At 34.7% G+C, this 27,837-nt stretch overlaps 1 protein-coding gene across 3 annotated transcripts in view; it reads right to left on the reverse strand.

The window, feature by feature from the left end:
• Window positions 1–27,837, reverse strand: part of LOC149409715 (uncharacterized) — a 251,361-nt gene that overhangs the window by 99,100 nt on the left and 124,424 nt on the right. For 2 of the 3 annotated variants that reach the window (XM_089649564.1, XM_089649562.1), the window contains exons 2-3: window positions 1,831–2,076; window positions 438–520 (exon numbers count right to left, since the gene is read on the reverse strand). In XM_089649564.1, the coding sequence (XP_089505690.1) occupies window positions 438–520; window positions 1,831–1,904 (157 nt within the window). In that variant the 5' untranslated portion in view covers window positions 1,905–2,076. The remainder of the gene's footprint in view (window positions 1–437; window positions 521–1,830; window positions 2,077–27,837) is intronic. The other variant, XM_089649563.1, reaches the window with a different exon arrangement.

A 27,837-nucleotide genomic window follows, 5' to 3' on the forward strand; every position in this document is an offset into this window, starting at 1 on the left:
GTGTATACACTCCGTGATTTGAACGAAATATGATGTCAAATGTACTCTGTGTTAAGTTTGCACAACGTAATAATTAAACATCTGTTTCTGTTACATGCGTATTGCGTACTTTGATAATAAGAGGGAGGTCGCTATACAATTTTGAATTGTGTAGTTGGGTATGTCGATCTGAGGTTTTGATATGATTTTTGGTGGCCTTTTTAATTTACATTGTAGTTTCTCCTGACATTTAGAAGGATTTGTTAATTTCAAAGCGGTAAACTGAAGCCATAACATAATATAAAGCAACTTAAAAAACTAGCGCGACCGCTACTAAAATCACCTACATGTCAATTTATCGTTCTCGTAAAAATGAGAAAGCAGTGAAAAAAAAAATTTTAAATGCTGGTAACAAATTAATGGATTTGCAATTTTGTTTTTGAGTCTACCATTTTTACCTTGTTTGATGGGATGTATAGTTACTGCAGTGCTGAGCCGACCACAACCCAAGCTGACTAGATGCGGAGAGTTGGTTGCTACCCTGGAAGTAAATAAAACATAATATTTTCATATGAAGCAGATACTTTGTGATGTGAAATTATAATTTTGACATGCCCGGATGAAGCTACGGTTGTAGCGAAACCTAATCGGCAATAGTATAAAAAATAAAAGTGATGTTTTACAAAGTTATTCATGTTTTATAAGAAAATAAAATAAATCAAAATCAATGAAAGTTCATAATTATTATTTTGAACTGCTTTTTAAATGCTGCTCTCTAGGCGCCATTAGACACTATTTAAACATTAAATAGATTTGAAAAGACGCCAAAGCTGGATTTAGGCACCATTAGATACTTGTTTTTAGATTTCAAAATGCGTCAAAATTGTAGTCTCTTTAGGCGCCATGTCATATACATAATATTAAGAATCCCATTCAAATTTTTTTTTTTTTCTATGTCTAAATTAATGATTCTCCAGGCGCTATTTGATTTTATCATATACATAATAAGACACAATTTTTAATATTGCTCTAGGCGCCATTAGACAATATTACCTATTTATTAGATTTCAAAAGGCGCTAAAATTGGATTTAGACACCATTAGATACTTGTTTTTAGATTCTAAAAGATGTCAAAATTATTGTTACCCGGGCACAATGTGATAATAGTGGACTTCAAAAGGCGCAAAAATATAAATAAAGACTCCCTAGGCGACATTTTTCGCAAGTATGTGTTCTAAGTGCTTGAATTTAAGATTCTTTAGGCGCCCTTTGATCATTTTACATTTCAAAAGGCGCCATTTAGGCACCGTCAGATACTTGATTTTACATTTCAAAAGGCTCCATTTAGGTACAGTTAGATACTTGATTTTAGATTTCAAAAGGCGCCACTTAGGCACCGTTAGATACTTGATTTTACATAATAAAAGGCGCCATTTAGGTACAGTTAGATACTTGATTTTACATTTCAAAAGGCGCCAAATAGAGACCGTTAGATACTTGATTTTACATTTCCTAAGGGCACCGTTAGATACTTGGTTTTAGATCTAAAAAGGCGCCATTTAGGCACTGTTAGATACTTGATTTTACATTTTAAAAGGCGCCATTTAGGCACAGTTAGATACTTGATTTAAGATTTCAATAGGCGCCATTTAGGCACTGTTAGATCCTTGATTTTACATTTCAAAAGGCGCCAAATAGAGACCGTTAGATACTTGAATTAACATTTCCTAAGGGCACCGTTAGATACTTGGTTTTAGATCTAAAAAGGCGCCATTTAGGCACCGTTAGATACTTGATTTTAGATTTCAAAAGAGGTCAAACTTAAAGTCGTAATTAAAGAATAAAAAGTACCTAAGTGAGTTCCCTCGTTCCTGTACATCAACTCCTGCCGCCTCTTCATCCGTTTGCCTCGTCAGCCCCGACATGACGTCTCTAGCACCATATCGACTCCATCCCAGAGCCGGGACTCTAAATCACCCCGAACTACTCACTTGTTCACTCGCAAATCTCAAAATCACCACGAGTTTTATTAGCACTGTTGATATTTCATTAGTTTTAATTAGAAGAACTGACCACTGTCGTAAATTATATACCTATCTGTTTTTAAATAATCATAAATATTTATATAAAGAAGATTGTATGTGGCGGCCAGTTTGATTTGTAAACACAACTCTGATATAGATGAAATTTTGCAAATTATTTGACCTTCAAAACGGGAGGAAGGTCACGGTCTAAGTCTGATTTCGAAAATCTCTGTGTAAAGCCCGGGCAATGGCGGGGACTTCAGCTAGTTTAAAATATTAGTTTAATATTGGAGAAGGCTATTTCAAATGCTTCAAGCATTCTGAAGCAGTCAGAAGAAGGCGAAATTGCTGTCTAAAAAACGACATTCATATTTCGAAATTTAGACAGTGACCTTTGTCTTGTTTTGAAGGTAAAGTGTTCAAAATTTCGTCAATCTCGGAATAAAACTGTAGATTTGTATAAAAATCAAATCCAAGCCGCCGGCCCGCCTACCACAGACACTCCATTAAATAAATATAAAACAGATAGATGAATAGCCCAAACCATCTAAGCGTCCCTTTCTTGATTTTACTCATTACGCTTACATCTTCCTTGCACTCTTTTTTGCGGATCTCCACATTCCTCACACGATCATAAATGGTTTTACACACATACGCCTCAAGGATCTCATTTCAACAGCATTCAATCTACTTTCATCCTTTCTTTGCCAGTTCTATGCCTCACTTCCATACATCAGGGTAGGCACCAGCACTCCATTGTGGACTGCTAACTTCGCTTCTTTGGACATATTTTTGTTGTTATTGCTCCATTAACGGAGTTACCTGCATTTTCTCTTCTTTCAATATCTCTGTCATCCTTCCCATCTCTCGTAACCATACTTCCTAAATACACAAACTCATCCACCTGCTCCAAGTATTCCTCATTCACACCCATATTGCACGCTGTTTTCGTACTCTCTCTTTCAAACACCATGACTTTAGACTTACTTACATTCACCATTAACTCATTCTTCATGCATACTTCGTTCATCTTAGACATGAGAGACTGCAGATCATCCATACTATTAGCAATCGTATTCTATATTTGTTTGCTTACTAAGCGTGCAGCGGAATTCGACAAGTTTATCAATGTTTTAATTATAGTCGTTCGACTTTTGTTCTACTTTCTACAATATAATATCCATGTATTATATATATAAACCTTCCGGAAGAAATTCTCTAAATGACTGTGAAAACCCTATCAAAATCCGTTAAGCAGTTTACAAGAACTGTGCGCACAGTAGCGCACATAACAGACAGACGTAGATAGCAAGACTTTATTTTAGTATAATAGAGGAGAGATAGAGAAGAGAAGAATAATGTTATAGAATTCTACGAAAATAAATAATGGAGATAGAGATAAAGAAGAGAAGATAGAGACTTTTACGAAAAGAAATAAACGAAATTTCTACGAAAAAAAAGTTATTTTAGATTACGATAAAATGATTGCTTAATATGAAATGATTTTGATGATTTTTGATTTAGCTTTAACATGTTGTTTTCATAGATCAATTATTGGAAATTGATTAAAAAGTTATTATTATTATAATTTTGACGTTTTTGAAGATAGGTTGTGAAGTGTCGTCAGCTTCTGAAAATAAAAGAAAATAATTAATTAGCAATGTGGAAATAGGCAAAGTAGGTACCTGGTTTTAATCAATTCATCTATCAAAGGAAATTAGTATAATTCTACAATGCGTGTGTTATTTAATAGCATTGCTTGGGTTTCCTAGGAATATGTGGAGCAAATCGAATATAGGGGAATAATGATCAAGTTGATTTTATGTGATAAATTATTATTTCAGACAGGAGGTCTTGAGGAATATAACTTCCCACAGGGCTTGACATCTCTAAGGATGCTCTGTGGAGGGTGTTTTTGAAGACAGGAGGGAGTAAAAATGGGTCTTTTACGAGGGAGTAAACACAAAAGCCGGCAAATCGTTCCACAGCCGAGCTGTTGAATTCAAGAACGAGTCTTAGGACGGGCTGTTTCAAAGAATTTGAAAAATTCATCACATTTCAATTAATTTTCAAGTTTTCTAAAGGTTCTATTGAAGTACTGTTATTATATAATTATTGGCCAGCTGCTTCACTTAACAGTATTGGAATAGAACTTGACAGAATCTAAAAAATTAACTTTGAAATTTTATGAATTGTTCAAATTCTGTGAAATAACAAACCGTTCTCGGTTAAAATTATCATATTGTTACGCCTCTTTCAATAAAAGTCAATTACACGTATTGTTTAATTGACTTTAGATTAATAAAAATCAGCAAAATTTCATATGTCATGTACTTCGAGGGGAGAAGTATCACTTGCTCCAGTTAATATTGAAAGGCAAGATAGAGGGTCGCAGAGGGCCTGGTAGGAGACAAATGTCTTGGCTGCGAAATATACGAGAGTGGACCGGCATTAGAAGTGTGGAGGAGCTATTCCGGGCAGCGCAAGACAAAGAGACATTTTCTAGAGTGATCGCCAACGTCGGGGGGACCTGATACGGCACACAAAGAAGAAGAAGAATACATATTGTATACGTACAAATTAATTAACAAACAAATACAATAAACTTTTTTATTACCCACTAAATAAAATAAAATAATAATAAACACTGAAACCAACATTATTGATTACCATTGATCTTTGTGTGTGTCACACGAGGCTATATACTCTAAGCGTTTTTTGGGCATGGCCAATAACACCATGATCACATATCGCTCGCCATACAATCCCATACAGAGATGTCTGATAATATGTTAAACGTGTGGGCAAGGCCTAGCATGATCTGATAGCCTAGCGATATTTGAAAATGAACCTTGTGAAGATGTAGCAGTTGTCAGCTGTCAAGGTGATAAATTCCGTAAAGAGGGGGGGGGGAAGATCCATTATACAGGGTGTATCGGCACTAACCCGACAAACTTTAACCAGCTATTCCTTAGCACATTTGGAGTAAAAAATGTTATGGGCACTTTGCTGTCTGGTAGCATTTTTTTTTCAATTAAAAACAAAAAAATTAAAAATTTCCACACTACATCACTGTCATTGGCATTGCTTTTCGTGTTCAACAGCTGTTATAAGCAAGTATGTCGAAAAGCGTCTTCGCTCTTTCGCACACACTAAATAATAATAGTTAAAAATGAGACGAATGGTGCTGTGCCATTTCGTTGTGATTGTTAAAGTGCGCCAATATAGGTACACCCGTGCATTATTCAACGGAATTCGAATAAAATATTGCCAGATGGGTTTTCAAACTTTGACAAAGGATAAAACAGTGGTGACATGTGGTGAAAATATGAATAATAAATTTTTTATTAAAAAAAAAAACGTTACCGGACAGCAAAGTGCACATAAGATTTTTTACTCCAAATATGCTAAGGAATAGCTGGTTAAAGTTTGTCGGGTACGTGCCGATACACCCTGTATATCGGAACTATGTGTCGCGACAAAACTTAAGCAATAGACAGCTTATTCTAAGGTCAGCAGATCTAGATGTTAGTAATCGTCTAATCGAACTTTTAGGTCAAATCGAATCACTCTTTTCGTGTAACAGGCCCGCTCATCTGAAATAGACTTCCCTCAGCTCTTACTAATCTCAAGAATTTGGCTGAATTTAAACGGGTTTTAAAAACAAAATTATTTAAAAAATCTTCCCATTCATAAATCTTAACTTCTTTTCAATATTTTATAATAAGCCATATTCTAAAACTTCTGGTAATTGTTTGGTTTCGGTTGCCTCCTTATTGTACCTTTTTAAAATGTCTGCTCAGAAGATTCTCATTTCTGAGCACAAACTGCCTCCTGTTTTATATTATGTTTTAGTTTTAATATTCTTATTTTGTCCTGTCCTGCTGTTATTGTTATTCTAAGTTTTGTCATCACTTTGTCTAAACAGTGTATTTAGTGTTATAATAATAGATCTGTATTGGGTAAGGCACACTGTAGGAATAATTTTAAGAACCACTAATACTGAATTACCATTTTTAAGTTTGTTATAGTAAAGCGCACTTGAAGTGAAATGACACTAAACTGCGCTATATAAATGCCATGTTATTATTAAGATTATAGCTTCCGTGACACTACAATATATAATCTGTATAGATCACGCCCCAAAAACGCTTTGAGCATAAAGCGTCGTCTGACACAAGCATTAAGCTTAAAGAAAAATAGGTACTCAATTTTTGTTTCTTTATAGCATTTAGAAAATACTATGTATTAATGTTTTATTTTCTCTTTTCTGTACCCTCATCATTATTCCATTGAACCAAACAGATGTAGTATTGGATTACGGGCGTGATAAGTTTAGTCATCTGAAAATGGTTTTGTAATGTATAGTTTTACCTTCTGGAATTTAATATACTAACTGACGTGTACCCGGAGTTGCTCAGGAACTTATAATTGATTCGGTGTACAGTTTTGAGGTGGTGAATTGTGTGTGTACCTGACAACTGTGTTTTACTTGATCGCACCATATCTTCATCGGGCATCGTCGATCTTTTAAATCATTCGCTTCCAAGTCATACATCTCTTTCTTCGTTCATTACTTGTGCGTCATTTTATCACAAATAATTATGTGATCATGTCTTCCTTGGCCGTCCCCGACTTTTTCTACTATTCACTTCATGTAGTATCATGAAATCCGCATTTTTACTGTTAAGAAACTACATTATGTTGACTTCAAGGCCCCGTGGTAAGCGTTCGAAGATGTTTTGAAAGAGAGATATGTAAATAAGAATGTTAGAGGGAGCGCGCTAATATTAAAAACGATGATAATTAAGCGAAAATGTTTAATTAAATACGACTCGTTTGAAATGGAGCAAAAATCTATCCACAAATGCTTAAGTTGCATTTAAAGGCACACTGTGAATATTTTCATGCTTATAACATATTAAATAACGGAACAAAACGTGTTTTCAATCATTTTCGGAGCTTACTTTACGGTTTTTCTCTATCGAGGGAATTTTATAAAATTAAAATTTCGGCATACCTACAGATATTTTCTCAAAATTAATTTTTTTTTTGATCTTAAAAACTTGAAGAGTTAACGAGAGACTTGTTATAAATCGGTATAAATTAGGTATGCGAGGGCTATATTCGACTTTGTATCTCTTTCCAGTACAGAGATAATGAGTTAAGTCTTTCTCGAGCGTCCCCGACATTTTCCACCATTCAACCACTCTCTAAACATTCCTCGCACTAATAAGAACAAACTTTGAGATTTTCAGTGTAATCAGTTGAATGGTGTAGGAACGCGTACGAGACAAACAAAGAAACATATTTTTTATATCTATATATTGATCAATACAGATAAGCACGACATGAGAAGATTTTAACACGTTTAAAAAATATAGAAATTTATGATTAAAAAAACTTTTTATTTCCATCTTTACAAATACATAAGTTACCATCACAGACATAGGAATTAATAGACGAGAAGATAAAGGCGAGGGGTAAAATCAACTGTTGAAGAACGAAGGGAGTGAAGCTGACTGTGATTCGTCAATAAATCAATCTGACAGTAAATAGGCATCTCGCATTATAATATCACCATTTACTTCTTAAAAGTAAAATCTGCTTTTGAATGAATAGACATTTTTACATGGGAGCGCAAATTACTCGCCACGTTATGAACAAATTTGCGAAGTCCAAATTCGGCAAAAAAATTCGGTTCTATTTTCACAGTCGAATATTTCGTTTAAGTATTTAGTTAAGACACTTTTATAAATGTTCATAATTTACTTCCCAGCAACCAACCAGCTTTGTGTTTCGCGTCCAGACGTTTCTCGATGTGATAGTAACAACTGATTCATATTATACGATGTGAATAGGCTTAAAATAAAGTAAAATAATGCTTATATATGGAATGTAATACGACAATTGGGTTTATTCTCTTTTTCACATCTATTTTTACAAGTTTTCATATCACAAGTCAACATTTTGCCGTGTTATTTCGTAAAATGAACCGATGATGCCTCGACCATAGTTCGCACAAGAATGAAGACGTCACGTTTTCAAATTTCACTTGAGGCCATACGCGAGCCCAGCCGGCTCCAATGGAACCGGTATGGGGAGTGGGGATAATACGCTTTTAATCACTTAGGGCAGGTCTACTAATATTCATATGTCTATGATAAGTTACCATTAATAATTCACTGAATAATTGGGACTTCTATAGTTTAAAAGCCCATAAAACAGAAAAATGCATAGGGCTAACTGAAGACCCCCACTTGGTTACAGACGTTTTGTTTGGCATCTTGGCCTGTCAAGAGTTATGTTATAAAGATTTATTAATCTTAAATTTATATTAAAACGGAATTTCACCACGAATTGGTTAGTTACAAAATTGGAAACAAATTTTGTTTTTCATTTGAGTTCTGTTTCAACATTTCCCTACAAATTAAAATTGTCTGCAATAATTCACCTTCGCTATGAACGTTATATGGGACAAACTCGACTAGGCTGTCTATAAGAGGTTAATAAATAAAAAGTCGAATCTCCTTAAAAATTTTGATCAAGAAATGATTCAGTAGAGATTACGAAACCAAACAGAATTTATAAAATGTACAATAATATGTTCACACAACTTTTATAAGATCGCAATGCTTTTTAATTTACTTTTTACTAGCTGTACACCGTTACGCGTAGCTGTGGCTCAGTCTATCTGTGCAAATAGAGGAACAATTGCGCGTGTTGCTTTTACGTCCAACAGATGGCGCTGTGTTATATAAAGAATGTTTTTTTTCTTGTCGCAGGTTATAATAAAAGTATATAAAAACACACACATATTCAAATGCAACGTTATGTCAAAATTTCAAAGCAATCATTGAAGAATTATTTTCTAATTATTATTTCTATTATTTTTACAAATGTATTTTGCATACTTAAAATAGTTTTCAAAGTTAACATTTTTCAAAGCTGGCCTTAAATCTGACGGGGTACGCGTGACGTCACACACAGTGGCGGCTCGTGACTTTTAGGTTTACTATAAGTGTTAATATTACAAAAAATGGCATTGTTGATGTTGTTGTAGCCGAAAACGTCTTCTTTTTTTCCCGAAAATTCGGTTTTTTGGATGAAGATTTCAGGAAATCTGTGCGATGCACGGCCAAACTGAAATTTAATGAAAATCTTCATACAAAAAATAGATTTTCCGAAAAAATTTTTTAAATCGTTTTGTACTAAAAAACATCAAAAATTTCGAATTTTTCAAACATAGCCTTCTATCACACTAAAATGTCCCTCCGTTTTGTTTTTGTCGGTTAACAGTAATGTCAATCACACCAGAGGCGGCTCGTGACTTTTGGATGTACTAGAATGCTAATATTATAAAAAATGTCATTTCTGAAGTTATTGTAGTTAAAAACGATATAATTTTTTTTAAATCGATTTTTTCTATGGAGATTTTCAGGAAATTTCAGTTTAGCCGCACGGATTTTGCTGAAAATCGACATACCAAAAAAAAATGGTTTCAGTTACAACAACATCAATAATGCCATTTTTGTAATATTAGCACTCTAGTAACCCAAAAGTCAGGAGCCGCCACTGAATAACACTCGGGTCGGTATCAAAACAAAAACAAAAAAAAACAAAAAAATTCAATATTTCCAAATAAATATTACACCTAGAAAATATCGTCGGGTTTGGGTTGTTTTAAGTTATAAGGCGTTTTGCAATTTGAATCAGGCTTATTACAAACCTCTTAGGAGTTTCCCAAAATGGACAAAACTGGTTTTCACTTTTCATCACCAGTGTGTGTGATATGCCAAATTGGGAGACCTGGTATTGCTGACAATTAATACCTCACTCCTCATCGCTGCTTTGATGAAATTCATAAACAAAGCGGAGCTAATTAATTACATTTATAAGTAATTAATCTAGTGGCAGTAATTTTTACATAATCAATTATTAATAATAATAATAAATGTAATTAGATTAGATATGTTCGCGGAATTTTTGAGAGTTTTTTTTAATAAACTCTGACCTCCATAACCTTTCGGGATTTTAAATATAGGGTTTTCCAATAAGAGGTGTTATTTTGAATAGACCGCTATTTCGGTAGATGTTACTTTTGAAGCTGTCATTTTTTGACATTTGACAAGTAGAAACTACGCCATTAATAAAAATGGAACGATACACGCTTCAACAACGCATTGAAATTATTAAAATTCACTTGAGTGAAACAAATGCAAATCATCTTGAGTGATGAGGCCCATTTCCACCTCGGTGGCTTCGTCAACAAGCAAAATTGTCGCATCTGGGGCTCGGAAAACTCACGAGTTATTGTTGAAAAGCCTCTCTATCCTCAACATGTGACTGTTTGGTGCGGTTTATGGTCCGGCGGAGTCATTGGACCTTACTTTTTCGAAAATGAGGCTGGAGCAACAGTTACGGTGAATGGATTGCGCTATCGAGAGATGATTTATGATTTTTTATGGCCGGAATTGGATGGTATTGATTTGGACAAAGTTAACTTTCAACAAGACGGCGCTACGTGCCACACAAGAAACGAAACCATTGTTCTTTTACGATTGAATATCAAAATAACAAATCTTATTGGAAAACCCTGTATTTTTACCAACAAGTCCCAAGAGACATGGTGAATTTTCTTAAAATTTCGAAATGCTCCCGAGGTATCTAAAATGTGCTTCAGATTACTTATTTTTGAAGTTGCCATTAAAAGAAATACTATTTTAGAAAGTAGATAAAATTATCTGCATTTGAAAAAAACATTGATCTTTGTAAAAAATATTTTTTTAATATCAAACATGAAAATGCTAACAAAAAAACTTGCCACGACATTTTGACTCGGAACGTTCATAATTTTAAAAGAATTCGATATTTATAAAACATATTCCTTTTGTGTAGGTAATAAGTAATAAAACTGTCGCTTCACTTTTCATACCGTTCATACAAAAAAAATATATAAATAATTTTCAACTTTCAAAATGCGGAAATTCGTAAGCATGCAATTGACAATTTTTTAAAATTTTATGCAAATAATAATGCATAAATATTTGATACAAACTGTGAAGAATAATTATTTATCTTTCCAATGACAAACAAATGACATCTACGCATTATAGAAAAAAAGATAAAAATACTTTTATAATGTAATGACGCCTCGGTCAGATCTGTCCTTCAGAGGGTATAAATGGAATATGATGTTTGTGGCTAGTAATGTCTTTCCGATGCCTGAAGGGTTAAAACTAGAAAACCAATTTCTAACAAAGGTAAGACAATGCCAACTCTAATTTTTCCACTAATCTTTCTAATAAATGTAATATCAATTATAATATAGCAAATTTAAAATCAATATTTGTTTTTTTTACTAAAGTGTCCTCTACGTGCAAAGTCGTATTAAAAAAAAATATAAGTGTGTTTATCTTAAGTGACCAGCCAGGCGAGGAGGTGTAAAATTAGATGACGGCTTCCGTGGACGAGGGGTAAGGCTCTCGACTAGCAATCCGAAGGTCGCGGTTTGAAATTCCGGCGTGCGCTAGTAAATTTTATTTGATGAATTTGTGTTATTTCTCAATTCGCTCATCAATATATATTATAAAAGTAAGTGTACAAAGTGATGGGCATTAAAACTCAGAAACGAGTCCCGGTACGATCAAGGGAGTTATATGGTGTGGTAGTCCTCTATCCCCCATCCATGAAGAAGGTTACCGTTTTTATCTGAAGGGCGTGATTTTCAAGATATAAGGGCTGGAAGTAACGCCCTCCAGAAATTTCTAGAACAGTCCAGAACAATCCAACATTCTGGAATGTTCGGGAATAGTCTGGAACGTTCGGGAAAAGCCCAGATCAAAATGAATTAAAAACAGGATTACAGGCTGTTTCCTGATAAACTTTTAGTAAATTCGTAATCGTGACAATACATTGGTATCTATAAATAGTATAAAACACAGTCACTATTCGCGTCTATATGTTTGTGCGCTTAGTTCTTCTAAACTATGCAACGGAGTTTGATAAGCTTTTCACTATCATTTAGAGAATTTCTTCCGGAAGGTTTATATATATATATATATAAAAAAATACTTGTCGTAAAAAAAATACTTTCGGGCGCTTACATTGCTAACTCTGGCAAAACCTTATGAGATACATCAAAATAATGTACTAAAGAATTGTTTATTTATTTTTTTATTTTATTAATACATGATTTAGAGGGTACATATGGTTTTTGTGATATTTCACCCTCCATGCTAGGGATGACCATGTGTTATGGCGGGTGAATTTTACAGTTTGCGGACATAGAATCTAAACATTACTATAATATGAAAAAGAAAAATAAGAAAAATGATGTTTAGCTAGTTTGGGTTGCAAGAAGAGAATGGAGAAGTTAGAGAATTATAAGAAGATTGTGTATCTTAACTCTTGACAGGCCAAGATGCCGAACAAAACGTCTGTAACCAAGTGAGTCTTCCGTCGACCCCATGCATTTTTCTGTCTTATGGGCTTTTAAACTATAGAAATCCCAATTATTTATGGTAACTTATGTATTTGAACAGAAATACGTAAAATACTAAAATGATATGTCAAGTATTTAAGCTAATATAAGGAGGATAGTAATTTTGGGGTCTACCTACTCCCCCACTTGGCTGCGGGCATAGACAAATGAATATTAGTAGACCTGCCCTAAGTGATTAAAAGCGTATTATCCCCACTCCCCATACCGGTTCCATTGGAGCCGGCTGGGCTCGCGTTTTGCCTCAAGTGAAATTTGAAAACGTGACGTCATCATTCTTGTGCGAACTATGGTCGAGGCATCATCGGTTCATTTTACGAAATAACACGGCAAAATGTTGACTTGTGATATGAAAACTTGTAAAAATAGATGTGAAAAAGAGAATAAACCCAATTGTCGTATTACATTCCATAAGTAAGCATTATTTTACTTTATTTTAAGCTTATTCACACCGTATTATATGGAACAGTTTTAGAAACATATACTATCACATCACAATGTAGCGATTCTCAAGTGTGCTCATCGTTGTTTACTGGGGTAAGTAAATTATGAAACATTTGTAAAAGTGTCTTAACTAAATACTCTGAAACTAACTACGACTCTGCAAACAGAAGAAATTTACTTTGCCGAATTTGGACTTCGCAAATTAGTTCATAACGTGGCGAGTAATTTGCGCTCCCATGTAAAAATGTCTATTCATTCAAAATCAGATTTTACTTTTAAGAACTAAATGGTGATATTATAATGCGAGATGCCTATTTACTGTCAGATTGATTTATTGACGAATCACAGTCAGCTTAACCCCCTTCGTTCTTCAACAGTTGATTTTACCCCTCGCCATTATCTTCTCGTCTATTAATTCCTATGTCTGTGACCATTACGGACTTTTCTGTAGATTTTTAATTAATAAAAAAGAAAAATGTCAAGTCACAATGTGTTTGCTTCTTTTGAGAAGTTTTTTAATATTGGCAATGTGGTATACGGTGACCGGATAAATTATCAAAATAATTCATCGCATCTTTAAAAAGTTATACATATAACGTCATGGAAAGTGATGAAACAAAAACTTTATTAACTAGGTTAAGTAGGTTAGGTTTAAATTTTATTTATTTTCACCGTTTCTAATGACTTTATATCACTTTTTAAAAGTGTGTCACTGTTTATCAGTTATCATGGAACCGTGGTATACATTGGTGAAAGATAGACAATTTCGGAGACACCCCGAAGACACGACACGATCAATAAGTGTAGAAAAATGTGGCGTATGTGATGAAGAGAGAAAGGGGTATAAGGAGAATGTATGACGTGAAAGTGAAATGTAGAATAAGAAGCAGAAATGGCACGACCAAGTGAAACCAATACTTTTAAAAAGTATGATCTGGAATTCTCAACCTCAAAACTTTACTCCAAAACATTCATAAACCCGTGCAACGCCGGGGTACACGTCAGCTAGTCATTTATACTAAACATGTCCATGCCATTTTATTGGTTACATCTCACATTATGTATTTTTGGTATGCGTATACAGAAGTTATTTATTCTTCGAATCGTGAGGTGAAAACATGGTTACATAAAATAAAAACCCATAAAAAGGTGACTAATAAATTATACACACATTCCAAATAAATCTGCCACTTAAGGCGAAGCTTAATGCCAAATCACTATTTTGATTAATCTTTATAACGAATGGGTGTATATTATGAATACCAAAAAATATGCTTTAGATAAATTGAAGGTTTTCCTATCGTTTCGCTTGAGAAGAATACAAATAAAATAAAAAATATAAATGTAAGCAATTATTTTATAAGCCATAATTATTAGCCTGAAACACTCATCCACATTGAAAAATCTCCTGATAAAAGATACATGACGCCAACGGGACTGGCCATGTATCTTTTATCAGGAGATTTTTCAGTGTTTCAGGCTAATAATTATTGCTTATAAAATAATTTTTACCCTTTGTGCCATGCATAAAAAATCTTGTCTTAAACATTAGTTTACCAAAAAAATAATAATAAATGCAAGCTACTAAAAAAAATTTTTTTTCAATAAAAATGTATGAACGCGTAAAGGAAACAACTTTTAAAAAATACAGTTTTATAGCTAAGATTATCTGTGACAGTTTCACATGATTAAGTTTTTTGCTTTCTTATAAAAAAAACAGTTTTGTACTTGAAATCGAACGTTTCTAAACTCCGTTTGTCAAGCGATTTTAATGCCTATTTTAATGTTTTAATGTCATCATTCTTGGTATACTTTATACAATATAAAGTATACCAAGAATGATGACCGGATAAATCATCACAATGAATTCATCACATCTTTAAAAAGTTATATAAAGTCATGGAAAATGGTGAAATAAAAACTGTTAGTTAAGTTGGTTAGGTTAGGTTAAAAAAAAAATCATCGTTCCTAATGACTTTATATCACTTTTTAAAAGTGTGTTGAATTGTCACTGTTTTGAGGTATCATGGAACCACCAATAATATACACATTTTTGGCTTGTAGCTTCTTCTTAAACGAAAGATCAACAAACCCCAGGAAAAAATATGAGAAGGGATGAGGGATTTTACAAATACCGACATTATATCTCTAAATAGTATAAAATAAAGTCGCTATCCTCGTCTGTCTGTTTGTGCGCTTAGTTCTTTTAAACTACGCAACGGATTTTGATAGGGTTTTCACCATCATTTAGAGAATTATATTATGAAAGTAAGTGTACAATGTGCGTACCTTTAAAACTCATAAACGAGTCCCGGTTCGATCAAGCGAGTTATATGGTGTGGTAGCCCTCTATCCCCCATCCATGAAGAAGGTTCCCGTTTTTACCTGAAGGGCGTGCTTTTGAAGATATAAGGGCTGGAAGTTTCGCCCTCTAGAAACAGTCCAATACATTCGAGAGTATTCGAGAGCATCCCACAACATTCGGGAACATGAACATCCCAGATCATAATTAACTAAAAACAGGATTACAGGCCGTTTCCTGATAAACTTTTAGTAAATTCGTAATCGTGACATTGGTATCTCTAATCTCTAAATAGTATAAAACCAAGTCACTATCCGCGTCTGTCAGTTTGTGCGCTAAGTTCTTCTAAGCTATGCCAAGGATTTTGATGAGGATTTCACTATCATTTAGAGAATTTCTTCTGGAAGGTTTATACAGGTGGCGCAAAACTACCGTTATCGTTTGAATGTTTAATAACTTTTTAAATTTTTTTTTATTTTTATTTTTATTGCAGAATTTTGTGAAGAAAACATGGGGAATTTGAAATAGAACACTACACAACAGAATAGCGATCAACAATTGTTGAATTATATTTTGAAAATCAACGGTCAATTGTTTTGACGCAGCGTGCTTATCGTCGTTTTTTTAATGTGCGAACTGAACCTCCAGCACCAACAATAAACCGCCTGGTTGCAAATTTTCGACAACATGGTACAGTAAGATTCACCGTAACCTTCACTGGCTCAAGTGCCCTGAAAGAATCCAGCACAAACTGTGCTGGATGGTGTTTAAATCCATCAATGAAATGGCCGCACTCTACATCTCTGAACTATGCGTCCCGGAAAACACTGGTCTGAGGCAGTCAACTCTTAGATCAGCAACATCATCAGCTGTAGACAGACTAATAGAACCTAAGCGCAATCCAAATACTAAGTTTGGTGATCGCGCTTTCGGAGTATCTGGGCCGAAGGCTTGGAATAAACTCCCTCCGGAACTAAGATCCATAACAAGTTCAACAGAATTCAGGTATAAACTAAAAACTTACCTTTTTAAGCTGCCGTACCCTTGAAATAAATATACCATTCCTGAGAGAAAGTCCAGTTATATCCAATTATGTCCTAAATCTTGTATCTAAATTTCGCTAATAAACAATTAGATAATGTTAATTAAGTGTTAATCTCAAGTGACCTATCAGGTAAGTATTGTACTGCATATTATCTCAATAAATAGTTAAGTAATAACATAGATCACCGTAGAAATGTATTATAAGTTTGTACAGCGCCCTTGAGGTGATTTTGCACAAAAACGGCGCTATACAAGTCATCCAATTATCATTATTATTATTAAGACACCTTCCATGTACCGGAAGACCATGTACGGTCCACACAGAAGAAAATATCCAACGTGTTGTGGATAGTGTGCAGAACAGTCCAGAAACATCAACAAGAAGACGTTCAGCACAACTGGGGCTATCGCGGAGGTCCGTTCAGAGGATTTTGGCCACATTGCACATGTTACCGTATAAGGTTCAGCTTGCGAAGAATTGAAGCCGATAGACTACCAACAACGGCTTGATTATGCCATTTCATTCAGACAAAAAGCAGAAGAAAATCGCGATTTCATTAACAATTTGATAATGTGCGATGAAGCCCATTGTACAATAAGGAAGTTGAGTGAAAAATATTTTGACTTATAAAAAATATGTTCATGTAGATAAAAAAATATCGATTCTAAAAATATAAATATATTTCTATATTATTATTCTTAGAATTAGTTAAACGTTCTTGAAAAAGCATTCAATAGCAATAGACTGTAGACGCTCCACGATTGGTCGAAAGAATTCTGACGTCACATGTGTCGTGACTTGTACGTTCAACGGATCACCTATGGTGCATCTCTTTCTATTACATGAGAGATGGTCGGTTTAGATGAGAGAGGTGTATAGGCCAAAGGTTTATTTGGGTTTGTCAAATATATGTACGTATTTGTTGTTATTATTATATGAAATGGATTTCTAAAGATACATATTCGTATAGTGCTTTATAATAATATGTTGTTTATTGCATAACTTAGAAGTTTTTATTATTATACATGTCACATAGCATGTGATACACTTCAGGCCGCCGGCCGCCCAGAAAGGTCTCACAGTGAACTGGGCTGTAAAGCGTTATTTTACTTTTGGTCTTTACTTTTCTGCGCGGTGGTCCTGAATTAGCGCGTGGAACGTCAACAAGTAGCGACGGCAATTCTGTACAAGTACCGTACCGGGCGGGAAAAGCAAATATTCTAACTTGAAATATTAATTTAACTATGAAATCTTAATCAATTTTCTTTTTTTTTAATAACATCAATTCTAATAGACGGTTAACATTGGTAAAAAAATTACTGGAATTCCTTGTTGAAGAATTAAAAATTTTTCCATACAAAATGCTTGAGCGTCGTGGTTTTCACAGTTCTAATGACGTCACACCACACCCCGCCTCTTACCGCTCGGATTCCGCTCGTTTTGGCGGGCTTAATAAAATTTAAACTTTGAGAATTAATTTAATTATGAAAACAAACTTTAAAAAAAAAAATAAAAATACCAGTATTTAAGTTTGAATGCGAACATTGATAAAAAAAATTTAAAAAAATGGACTCAACTTCCTTATTGTCAGAGTAATTATGTACCACTAGTGACACCTGTGAAGGTTAGGTAATAGTATTTATGAAAGGTTCTCGCCTCTGCTATTTGTTTGTAATTAAGTCGCGTCGGCAAGGCCGATTCCTGTTTTGCGGCTTTTTGAATTTGAAGTATGTCAACAGTATTTTCATATAAAAGGTTGGGTTTCCTTAAAAACTCTCTTGCTCAAAAACAACCAAAGGTTTCATCTTTCCTAAAGAACCACAGGAACTAGCCTGTATCCAGAGTATTTACTGTAAAAAGTGCCTAGTCATATCATGTGATAGTGGATATTTATTATTAAATAAAGTGATTCAGTTTGCTCTCAATAACGGAGTTTAATTAAAAGGACCCCAATTTATTACACCCATTTCCAATTGAATGGTTTCGTAAACAAGAAAAATTACAGGATATGGGCTACGGAAAATCCAAGAACAGTTCATCAGTTTCATAATTTATTTTATATAATACAAAAAATTACACACATGTGACCAGCCGTCAATATGACGGTCGCAATCTTTATAAGTGTGCAGTACCCGGTCGTTAAGTGTTAACCAGTTTTCAAGAAAGATGTCTATAACATATCATCTCATCATATCATGGAATACCAACATATTATGTCTGTGGTATTCGATGACCAAATAAAAAACATCTTCTGGTTACATAGACGATAGGACAGTATGAAAGGGTGACTAATAGAAGCCGCAACATTCCAGAGAGACGGTTACAATAATAGACCAAAGGATAGACTCAAACTAAAACTGAATTCTTTGTCCTATTACGCATTGTTGGTGACAAATACATACTTGACATACACCATAACAAATAGATTACAGAACTATTTTGTCTCTTAAATGTTTTTTTAATCTAAAATTGGATGACGTAGTAAATTTACATCAGTTAATACGCGAAATAAATCTCGGTGCCATCAAATTAAGGCGAAGCTTAATGCTAAATCAATATTTTGATTAATCTTTATAACGAATTGGTGTACATTAAGAATACCAAAAAATATGCTTTAGATAAATTGAAGGTTTTCCTATCGTTTAGCTTGAGTAGAATACAATTAAAATAATAAATTACTCAATAAAAAATATAAATGTAAGCTACTAAAAAAAATATTTTTTCAATAAAAATTTATGAACGCATAAAGGAAACAACTTTTTAAAAATGCATTATTATAGCTAAGATTATCTGTGACAATTTCACTTGATTAACTTTTCTTATAAAATTATTTACAAAAATAAATAAAAACCAGTTTTGTGCTTGAAATCAAACGTTTTTAGACTCCGTTTATTACCTGCAATATAAGGTATACCAAGAATATACACATTTTTTGGCTTGTAGCTTCGTCTTAAGTGATAGCGCGGTTCACTCACTTTAGTTTAGTCACTGGGGGAGGATGGTTCAATCCTCAGTCAAACCAAAAAAAGATAATATTTTTAAATACTATAATCAAAAATAGACGTACTTTAGTAAAAAAAAAGGATTTTGTGGGTTGATTTTTAAAGTGACTTATAAAGAAATTCCATTACACGGAGGACTGAACGCGGTTGGCGCAAACCTGAAATTATCCAATGAAGCGAAGGTAGCAGACCACCATGGAGTGCTGGTACCTACCCTGATGTATGGAACTGGCAGAGAAAGGATGAAAGTAGACTGAATGCTGTAGAAATGAGATCTGTGAGGCGTATGTGTATAAAACCGTGTATGATCGTTGATGTAAGCGTAATGAGTAAGATAAATAAAGGGACGCTTAGATGTTTTTTGTTGTTGTTTGTTTTTGGGGTGTTATGCCGTGTTGCGCTAACTCCTTCTTTAGCCGACGTTTCGGACAGCATTGCAGTGTCCATCATCAGGGCAGATCCGGTAGATCCGAAGATGTCTACCGGATCTACCGGATCTGCCCTGATGATGGACACTGCAACGCTGTCCGAAACGTCGGCTAAAGAAGGAGTTAGCGCAACACGGCATAACACCCCAAAAACAAACAACAAAAATGCTTTTGGCCGTGAGAATCTAAAAACTTGCCGGACGCTTAGATGGTTTGGGCAAGAAGAGCGAATGAACGAAGAAAGGAATTAAAAGAGAATATATGACGCAAATGGGAATGGTAGAATGAGGAAGATATGGCATGATCAAGTGAATCAGATACTTTTGTCGGGCCATGTCAAGAGCCATGATGTGAATAAAGCAAGGAGTGAATCGTTTGGTGGTTCGTCCTCTCTGCCTACCCCTACGGATAAACGGCGTGATTGTTAGTTAGTTAAGATAAAATTGACATTACGTCGTCACACGGACACGCCCATATCAAACTTCTGTCAGTTTATCTCTCCAGTGCCTTGAATGTAAATTAGACCGTGAACTCCGAACCAAAACACAATCACATTACCGCTATTTAAAGATCGACTGACGCCATTGTTCAAAAGCAACGAAGACACACAATATCTTTTAGAAGATGATTAGACAACAAAGAGATTCCTTGCACTTCTGTTTGGAATTCAATTCTAACGAAAACTGCATACACAGCAAGTTCAAAGCACTTTATTACTGAAACCAGTGACTTATGGGATACTAGTTGATGACGTGTACCTGGCGTTGCTAGGGTTATCCTTAGGAGATAAACATATACCATCGCGGACTTTTGTAGGCCTTTTTAAAATATACAATTCCGTAATACATTATTTTGATGTATCTTATAAGGTTTAGCCAGCGTCAGCAATGTAAGCGCCGGAATTTTTATTTTTTCTATGACTTGATTAAAAAAAATGGACAAAACATACTTTCGAGTATTGTCTCATCTTAAAGCACCTAAAATATTTCCAAGCGATCAAATTTTATTTATTTATTAATTAATTAAGGCGATGCACTACGTTGTGTAATATTTTAAATGAATAACACCCCTTCCGTAGATGGCGATAAGGTTTAAATTCCCGCTTAACACCATCCGCCTGTTTTGATTTATGCAAGAAAAAAACATGGCCAAAAAGTGCCTTTTATTTTATTTTGTGGATAATTTTTTTTTTTTTCGATCATTTTATAAATAATTTAATTTGCCACATTATACGATAAAATCATAACAGAAAATGGGTTAGTAAGTAGGAGATTTTGAACATTAAAGCAGTTTTCATAGGCCTTATACATTATTTTTTTCTGGGCTTATAAAAAGACTTATCTAAAAATACTCGATTATTTTAAAGGCCAAGATATATTCTACTCACAATATTTAATTAAAGCATCTGAAACATTTCTAGGCGAACAAATTTTCAAACCAAAAACACATGATTTTGCATTACTACGTATGGCATCGCCTTAACGGACTTACGTCCAATATATTACAAAGCGACACGAGATTTGGGACAAAGTACAATGCAAGAGTAAAGGATGGTATATAAAAGCAGAGACAAACAGGGAAAACATAAGAAAATAGAAAAGAAATAGAAGCGTCAAGTCAAGACCTTGCTAAAACTAAAGTGTTACAAAATATCCTCGTTTGCATAGTGAGCGACAAAATACATTCTGATTTATACCAAAAAATCAAATAAAAAAAAATTTAAACCAAACTCTTTAAAATTTTAAGTTAAAAAAAGTTATTTTTTTAGGTGAAGATGTTATGCCGAAAGGTTAATTATATGAAATTGCCTCGATACAAAAAAAATTGCAAAGTAAGCTCCGAAAATTATTTTAAACACGTATTGTTATGTTATTTAATATGTTAAAGGCATGAAAAATTCACAGTGTATCAAATGCAACTAAACATTTCTAGAGATATTTTTACTCTATTTCAAACGGGTTGTGTTTAATTAAATATTTTCACAATTTTCGCTTAATTATTATCGTTTTTTAATATTAGCGTGCTCCCTCTAACATTCGTATTTACATATCTCCCTTTCAAACAATCTTTGAACGCTTACTAGCCAGTGTCGTTAAAATCATGCTAGATAATTTTAACTCAACGGCTGAGAGTTTAGAAGATTGCAATGCTGAGAGTTAGGAGTTGGAGTCGGTCCTCCCAGATGCAGAACTGATTATTATTGTTACTATTTTTGGTCACAGTCCACAAATAGTCGGAAGCTTCGCCGCACGGCGGAACCGAGTCGCGTGATCCCCATTGGCCAATCTCATGGTTTGCAGTCATCAACATGGCTATGGAAAGCAGGATGTTTACCAGCTTTACGGGTATTGAACACTGTACAGAAAATTCCTAGAAATGTTGCATTTGAAAGGCAATGGTCCTGATGCAAAAATATTTTTTATAAAAAAAAACTTTTCAGCTTCCACCAAAAATCATAATTAATGGCGGCACTTTCAGCTTCACAAATAATCATAATTAATGGCGGCACTTTCAGCTTCACAAATAATCATAATTAATGGCGGCACTTTCAGCTTCACAAATAATCATAATTAATGGCGGCACTTTCAGCTTAAAAAATAATTATAATTAATAGCGGCACTTATAATCGTAATAAATGGCGGCACTTTGGGCTTCACAAATAATCATAATTAATGGCGGCACTTTCAGCTTCACAAATAATCATAATTAATAGCGGCACCTTCAGGTTTACAAATAATCATAATTAATGGCGGCACTTTGGGCTTCACAAATAATCATAATTAATGGCGGCACTTTCAGCTTCACAAATAATCATAATTAATAGCGGCACCTTCAGGTTTACAAATAATCATAATTAATGGCGGCACTTTGGGCTTCACAAATAATCATAATTAATGGCGGCACTTTCAGCTTCACAAATAATCATAATTAATGGCGGCACTTTCAGCTTCCCAAATAATCATAATTAGTGGAGGCATTTTCAGCTTCATAAATAATCATAATTAATGGCGGCACTTTCAGCTTCACAAATAATCATAATTAATAGCGGCACTTTCAGCTTCAACTTATTTTAATTCAATTTAAATTTTGAATTCTTTAGGCCACTGTATTTTAAAATGCGCAAAAGCGTAGATCGGTCTTAATTTAAAAAAAAAATAATAATGTCAAAAAATATAAAGTTTTTGGGTTCTGTATGTGATGTAGATTTCTCAGTTTCCCGCTTGCACCACCAGTTTCCGGACAAAGTGTTTACCAGAGAATATTTTTCCAGCGATCTCGCATGGGAACATTTGTTGTTCAGTCTTTTGAACAGCAGACAGACGAGAGACAGACAAAAAGAAAGATAATGTACAGACAACAGACAGGGTTTTATTTTTGATAATTAGTCTATTTCTGTTAACTGCCTATTCCTGCTGCTTCTCTACCATTGCTCCTACTTCTCTGATTGCACACTACCTTATATTCTGGTAGAGATAATAATGATATTTGGATGATTTTAATAGCGCCGTTTTTGTGCAAAATCACCTCAAGGGCGCTGTACAAATTTATAATACATTTCTACAGTGATCCATGTTATTACTAACTATTTATGGAGATAATATACAGTACAATATTTGCCTGGTAGGTCACTTGAGATTAACACTGTTTATTGTTTTTAGAGGAATTTAGATATGTTATATTGGAATATACAGAATTATAGGCCAGTGCAATTAGCGATTCGCGATCGAAGTAATTCCGGTAGTCCCAATTTTTTTATATGTTATATAAACTGATCCCCTGATGTAAAATCTGAGTTTCCGACCTTGGCGCACCTGTGCTCGCGCCGCCATTTTGAAAAAACTGGCCGAAATCGGGCCTAAATCTAGTTTTTCCTAAATATCTCATTCCCAATGCAAATTTTGGCTAAAGTATATTAACAAGTATAATAGAACATAAAATAACCTACAACTTTTGTTTAAACAAATTTCTTCTATCTCTAATAGGTACCGAGGTAGAAAGTCGTAAATGTGCGTATATTTTTGAAAAAACAAGTTTTTTGCGCGACTAGGTTTGGTTTTTTATAAATACGTCGTTTCCAGTACAATTTTGTGAAAAATTTATTGATGATAATTTTGTAGAAAATAAAATTTCGTAAAAGAAATATGTATATAATTTATATTTTTTATCTCTATTACGTATCCAAACTCTAATCCACCAAAACCAGGCCAAAAATTGAAACAGAGGTTAGATGTTTGAAACTTGGCATTCCTTGATTTTATTTTTCTTTAACAATTATTGTTCTAAGAACATATACGTTGACAACAATCGTCATGCCTGTGTCAGACCTAGCTATAAATATAGTAGATAGACTATTTCAGCATATCGGTCGCCATACATTCCCAATGGGAAGACCACTAAAATAGGCCAAGCCACTACATTTGTGCTCGCAGCTCGGTCTGACATGCCTATCAACGTAATCACAACATACTTTAAGATTATTAATACAATTAAGATGATAAGGTACATAAAAAAGATAAAAAATTGGTATTTTCGTAAAATTAACATTTATTGACATTCTTTTCTTTATTAGTTAAGTTGTCAGCATAACAAAAAATAAAATTAATGGTAGATCAGTTTAGACAGAAGTACGAGCCCTTGACTATAGTTTCTTACTTCTGGCCCTGAATAGCTTCTTCATCTGTCTTATCACCCAAATTTGTGGCGACTGGGTCATCATATTCCTCGTTATCGTCATCAACGAAGGCTTCTACAGCATTCTCGCAGGAGTTGCCATTGCAATGAATGCAGAGTAGGGAACATTTCAAACCCGACTTTCTGCAGGTGCACTTTCCAGCGCAACCTTTTTTGCATTGACATGATATGAAGTTCAGCAAGGCCTGAGGTGCAGCTTCCTTCAACATTGTTACTGGAGTAAGTAACCCAACAGCATCCTTTTTCCACCCCCATTCAGTCGGATCTTTATCGTGACCAAGCCAAGTCTGCACTTGCAAGTATATTCTTGAAGCGTGTTGCTGGACTGCATCTTTGGTGGGTGGTAGCCTGGATAAATTGAATTTGTTCTTTTTTACTCCTTTGACAAAAATGATGTACCTTAAATTTTCCAAATTTGATTTCTCGTTGCCGCCATACAAAAGTGCAAATAGTTGTTCGGCAGCCAAAGTGATTGTTTCTGTCTTTGCTTTTGGGTCTTGAAATACACGAACAAGTTCATTCACTGAGTGGTTCTTGAGAAGAATATTACAAAATATGTGTGTTTGCCTTGACCGAACGGAGCTCCAGTTGTATCGCAACCACTTATAGCATGTAGGAATAAAATGTTTTCAACTATTTCAATGCGTTTAAAACATTTTTTCGAGTACAACGCGTTAGGTGATTTACCTTTTCCAACTTTTTGGTAATATTCGTTGGGAGGTGAGAGAGCTGTGAGGAGTACCAATAATAATAATTGGATAATTTGTAGAGCGCCGTTTTTGTGAAAAATCACCTCAAGGGCGCTGAATCACCTCAAGGGCGCTGATCAACATCCTGATCAACGATTATGACTACACCATGTTGAGATGACAACGAATTTGCTGTGTTCACTATGAGAACGTCAGCATCATCTTCAGCTTGTACTGTCGTTATGTGGGATCGTGCAAATGAGGTTCTGAGTAGGGAAATAAAACGAGACTTGTTCTTCTCATTTCCCAGAAACTTTTCCTGTGGCACTTGTGGGTGCATGCTTTCAAAAAACAAAACGTCAACAGAAGTTGTAACTCTGGCACGCCGTGCTCTTTCCGCCCCTTTAGTGCTTTTCTTTTCCATAGAATCTGGGTATTCATCGAATACCACTACTGCATTGGATCCATAATGATTTTGTACATACCTGACATATTGCTGGAAAATTACTGAAAAAGGTTGAGCACGACCCCATACAACTTTGTGCAGTAAATATCCTCCATCAATTACGTGTATTTTACTGTACTGTGTACTTCCAAGTTCTGTATTATTTGGTAGAGGGTTGAATGATGAATAAAATATAGACTTCGTTCCTTTGCGCATGCCTTCCTCTGAGAAAAGAGACAATGGTACAGGAGAGAGTTCTTATTGAAAATATTCTTTAAGTTCACTTTCAGACTTTTTGGCAATACACATACGATGGAATAGCATTAATGGATCTATTGCCATAGTCACACCCTGATTTTTGACACTGCTGGTCACCGCAGCAAGAGAAACTATCGCATCATTACGTTTTCAGTGTAGGTTTCCAAAGTTCTGGTTGATAACTTTAGACATAGCTAATTTCCCCATCTTTTCAGCCATGTGACAAGTGACTTTGCTATCCCCGATTGTGCCACTGCTAATAGACATAATCACGTTTGTTTTAGGAAATGGTTCATGGCAAGCAAACCAACCAATAAGAGTTTGAACGTCTCGATCATCCCTCTTAATTCTTGTAGGCCTTATCTCTACATGTTGCTCTGACGTTCCTGATTCAATCCCTGAATTCCATTGTTCCATTGAACTGAAGGGAACCGGAGGGGAGGAGAAGAAGGGTGGGGGGTAGCTCCCCCCATACCGAAGTGCCCTCTAGTAAATTTGTATGTATTTAAAAATTCAAACAAAAATCTAATAACGTGATAATAAACCGTGATAGATTTTCTGTGCGTACCTACCTAGATTTGTTTATTCTTTATATCGGTAAAAAAACTATATAAACATAAAAACTGCACAGTTTTTTTTGAAATTTTATGTTCTACATAATTGGTATCAATAAAATTTTCATGAAATCCCACTGGAAACGAGGTATTTATAAAAAACCAAACCTAGTCGCGCAAAAAACTTGTTTTTTCAAAAATATACGCACCTTTACGACTTTCTACCTCGGTACCTATTAGAGATAGAAGAAATTTGTTTTCACAAAAATTGTAGGTTATTTTATGTTCTATTATACTTATTAAGATACTTTAGCCGAAATTTGCATTGGAAATGAGGTATTTGGGAAAAACTAGATTTTGGCCCGATTTCGGCCAGTTTTTTCAAAATGGCGGCGCGAGCACAGGTGCGCCAAGGTCGGAAACTCAGATTTTACATCAAGGGGTCAGTTTATATAATATATATAAAAAAATTGGGACTACCGGAATTACTTCGATCGCGACCCCCTTTTTGGCGCTAATTGCACTGGCCTATTATACAGGAATGTTATATTTAATTTAAGGGTATGACAGCTTAAAAAGGTAAGTTTTTAGTTTAGACCTGAATTCTGTTGGACTTGTTTTGGATCTTAATTCTGTAGGGAGTTTATTCCAAGCCTTCGGCCCAGATACTCCGAAAGCGCGATCACCAAACTTAGTATTTGGCTTGCGATTAGGTTCTATCAGTCTGCCTACAGCTGATGATGTTGCTGATCTAAGAGTTGACTGCCTCAGTCCAGTGTTTGATACCAGATACTCTAAGTAAAAGATCACCATTGCAAGAAATGACTATAGTTGTGACATGATTTTAGATTTACACGACATATTACTCGCGATTATATTTTGGGTTATAAGTTGCGCTCGTTCCTTTTTTATATCCATCGTCAGGTAAGAGTCTGTAAGTAATAATATTAACAACTATCAAACGAAAAATGTGAAACAGAATAATCAGAAAAAGAATTGGAAGCAACTAGTAATTGAACAATTGCCGGGCATTTGCATGGCCACTAAGCTAATTCGACCCTATTTTCATCGGTCATATTTAACTGTATCATGCTTCGACTAAGATCTAGCTACCAGCAATATTTAACTGTGTAATACATGGACTTATATTCAAGTTCAGTGACCGTCCTATTCAAGTACAGGGTTTTCCAATAAGAGGTGTTATTTTGATATTCAATCGTAAAAGATCAATGGTTTCGTTGCTTGTGTGGCACGTAGCGCCGTCTTGTTGAAAGTAAACGTTGTCCAAATCAATACCATCCAATTCCGGCCATAAAAAATCATTAATCATCTCTCGATAGCGCAATACATTCACCGTAACTGTTGCTCCAGCCTCATTTTCTAAAAAGTAAGGTCCAATGACTCCGCCGGACCATAAACAGTCACACGTTGAGAATAGAGAGGCTTTTCAACAATAACTCTTAGGTTTTCCGAG

Source organism: Hesperophylax consimilis, chromosome 30 (assembly GCF_061612785.1).
Source record: "Hesperophylax consimilis isolate HC1 chromosome 30, BYU_Hcon_1.0, whole genome shotgun sequence".
NCBI classification, from domain to species: domain Eukaryota; kingdom Metazoa; phylum Arthropoda; class Insecta; order Trichoptera; family Limnephilidae; genus Hesperophylax; species Hesperophylax consimilis.